The sequence below is a fragment of the Chiloscyllium plagiosum genome, chromosome 1 (genome assembly GCF_004010195.1).
Source record: "Chiloscyllium plagiosum isolate BGI_BamShark_2017 chromosome 1, ASM401019v2, whole genome shotgun sequence".
Lineage (NCBI taxonomy): Eukaryota > Metazoa > Chordata > Chondrichthyes > Orectolobiformes > Hemiscylliidae > Chiloscyllium > Chiloscyllium plagiosum.
The window spans coordinates 61,809,349-61,812,599 of record NC_057710.1 but is presented as its reverse complement, the minus strand read 5'-3'; the positions used below and the strand labels follow the sequence as shown (position 1 = coordinate 61,812,599).

General features: G+C 38.1%; 1 protein-coding gene across 8 annotated transcripts in view; it reads right to left on the bottom strand.

The window, feature by feature from the left end:
- The window catches only part of LOC122548946 (protein unc-13 homolog B-like), a 643,343-nt gene that overhangs the window by 151,239 nt on the left and 488,853 nt on the right, over window positions 1-3,251 (bottom strand). For all 8 annotated transcript variants that reach the window (XM_043687965.1, XM_043687956.1, XM_043687983.1 and 5 more), the window contains one exon: window positions 1,295-1,436. In XM_043687965.1, the coding sequence (XP_043543900.1) occupies window positions 1,295-1,436 (142 nt within the window). The remainder of the gene's footprint in view (window positions 1-1,294; window positions 1,437-3,251) is intronic.

Genomic DNA, 3,251 nt, shown 5'->3' with positions numbered 1-3,251 from the left:
GCTACTTGCTCCCCACCCCCACCCTCCTCCAGCTTATCTCTCCACGCTTCAGGCTCACTGCCTTTATTCCTGATGAAGGGCTTTTGCCCGAAACGTCGATTTCGCTGCTCCTTGTGTGCTGCCTGAACTGCTGTGCTCTTCCAGCACCACTAATCCAGAACCTATTACTAAAGCTGAGGCAAACATATGCTTTAATAGTTGCTTGTTTTACCTCTCATGCCACCTTTCATGATTTATGCACATATATACAAAAATATGTCTTATTTTGTACTGTTCTTTCTACCAAAATGTATTGCCTCACACTTCTCTGCATTGAATTTCATTTCCTACCTTTCTGCCCACTCTGTCAACATACTTTTGGAGGCTTACACTGACTTCCTCAACGTTTACAATGCTTCTGCAAACTTGGAAACTATCTTTTACACACCAAGATCTAAATAATCAATGGTTATCAGGAAAAGCACGGATTCAAAAATTGACCCTAGGGGAAGTACACTACAAATACACTCCATTCCTCCAGCCCAACACATATCCATTAACAATTACTCTTTGTTTCTTATCACACAGCTAATTTTGCATCAATGTTGCTACAGTCATTTTAGACACATAACTTTGATAATTTTCCTTATGAGTCTACTGTATGGCACTGTACTGAATACCTTTTCGATGCCCATATACACCACATCAAAAACATTACCCTCATTAACTCTGTTATTTATTCTGAAAGTTTCAGCAAGTTAGTTAAACATGATTTTCCCTTTTGAAACCTATGCTGGCTCATATGACAACAGTGCAGAAGTGATGATATTAGTTTGTTTAGCCATACCTATGACAACAATCTAGAACTGATGACATTGAATTGATCAGCTATGTCCAATTTCTAAATCTCATGGGGTGTATAATTGATGGCCATTTTGACAAAATCAAATGAAAACAGTGAATTAATTCAATGGCTGTACAGCCTACGCCTGTTCAATAAGTTTTACATTCCGACCGATGAAGAGTTAAAATTATCTATGTAACAATCTTTTTTGAAGTAGTGAAGTTCCTGAAGACAATCCTGACTACAAATATGGGCATTGCCAAAACCTCCCATTAAAGCCCAAAGAGCCCAGATACTTATTGAACTGGTGCAGGCAGAGGAAACAAATGTAATAAATATTTTACTTGTTACTTATAAATCTGAAAGCCTATAGTACCAATAGACTTTAAAAAAAAATTCAAATTACAATGAACAAAACCAATCAACCTTCTGGTTCATTTTAAAAATAAAAATCTGAAGCAGAAAACTTACAAATAAAATTTCTCTTCCCACACAGGATTTAGGTTTCCATAGATAGTTTTCGTTCTCTTCTTGGTTTTGCCAACCTGAACAGTGACATATGGATCACTGGAGCCAGTTTTATCCTTTGCTTGAAGTCCCTGAGCACATACCACTGCCAAGAGTTGGAAATCAAACATGAGCACAATTTGAATAGATTTTGAAGTCTTATAAGTCTTTTTTCCAACTAAGAAATAAAATCTTAGACTATAATAATCACCAATACGTTCTCCATGATTACAGTGTCATCATAGTTTACGTTGAGCAAAAATCAAACATCTGTCTGATAAACGATGGAAGTCTTTGCATTTTATGTCATTTTTAATCATTTAAATTTACTCTTTAACAGAATTAAGAAAAAAAAAGTCAACCAGCTTAAGTAAATCTGTGTTTTATCAATGAAACTTGAAGCAAGATTTAATTCAGAAAATTTAGTTTGAAGAAGTATTTCAATTCAAAACACTGTTTATTTTCAATAACTGAATTAGTTTTACCAGCTTTTTTACCATAATTTCATGCTCAAAACTCTAAGGAGAATTAAGTGTGCACAAAAGCAATAAGAATACATGCAGAAGTAATTACAAAATTTATTATGACTATATATTTAGAAACTAAATGGCTGAACAAATCAGGAACTTGAGTTTATCCATTGCTTTAAAACATCCTCAAGACCGTTCAAAGTGCCTTCGATAAGGCTTTTGATATGGTGTTACACAAAAAAATTAGCATGTAAAGCTGAAGCACATGGAATTAGTGGTTGTGTACTGAAACGAGTTGAGAACTGGGGCTGACAGGAAAAAGCAAGCACGAATAAATAAGTATTTTTCTAAGTGGCAGCAGCAACTAGTGGGGTATCACAGGGATCCCAGCTTTTCACAAAATACTTCAAAGATTTAGATAAGGAAACTGCGTGTCATATTTCCAAATTTGCAGATCACACAAAGGTGCTGGGAGGAAATACTATGAGAAGCTTCATTGTGACTGAACAAATACATGGCAGCTGCAGTATACTGTGCATAAATGTGAGGCCTCCCACTTTGACAACAAGAACAGGTAGGAATATTTTATTTGAATGGCAACAGATTGGAAAAGGGGGAGGATCAATGAGACTCCAGTGTCTTTGGAAAGAAAGTAAGCATGCAGGTAGAGAGGCAAATAGTATGTCGGCCTTCATAGCGAAGGGATTCTAGTACAGGAGTGATTGCTGGACATTGGTAACACCAATTCAAGAGTATAGTGTACAGTTTTGGTCTTCTTATCTGATGTTATTAGGGGAGTGAAAAGAAGGTTTACCAAACTGATTTCTGAGATCGTGGGACTGGCATGGGGGAGAGAAACTGGATCAGTTCGGACTATATTCACTGGTATTTACGAAAATGAGGAGGAGCTCTCCTCTAAAATTGTAAAATTGTAACAGGGATTAGACAGGGCTCTTATAGAACATAGAACATAGAACAATACAGCACAGAACAGGCCCTTCGGCCCACGATGTTGTGCCGAACATTTGTCCTAGCTTAAGCACCCATCCATGTACCTATCCAATTGTCGCTTAAAGGTCGCCAATGATTCTGACTCTGCCACTCCCACAGGCAGCACATTCCATGCCCCCACCACTCTCTGGGTAAAGAACCTACCCCTGACATCCCCCCTCTACCTTCCCCCCTTCACCTTAAATTTACGTCCCCTTGTAACACTCTGTTGTACCTGGGGAAAAAGTTTCTGACTGTCTACTCTATCTATTCCTCTGAACATCTTATAAACCCGTCATCCTTCGCCGTTCCAATGAGAAAAGACCTAGCACTCTCAACCTATCCTCGTGCGACCTATTCTCCATTCCAGGCAACATCCTGGTAAATCTTCTCTGCACCCTCTCCAAAGCTTCCACATCTTTCCTAAAATGAGGCGACCAGAACTGCACACAGTACTCCAA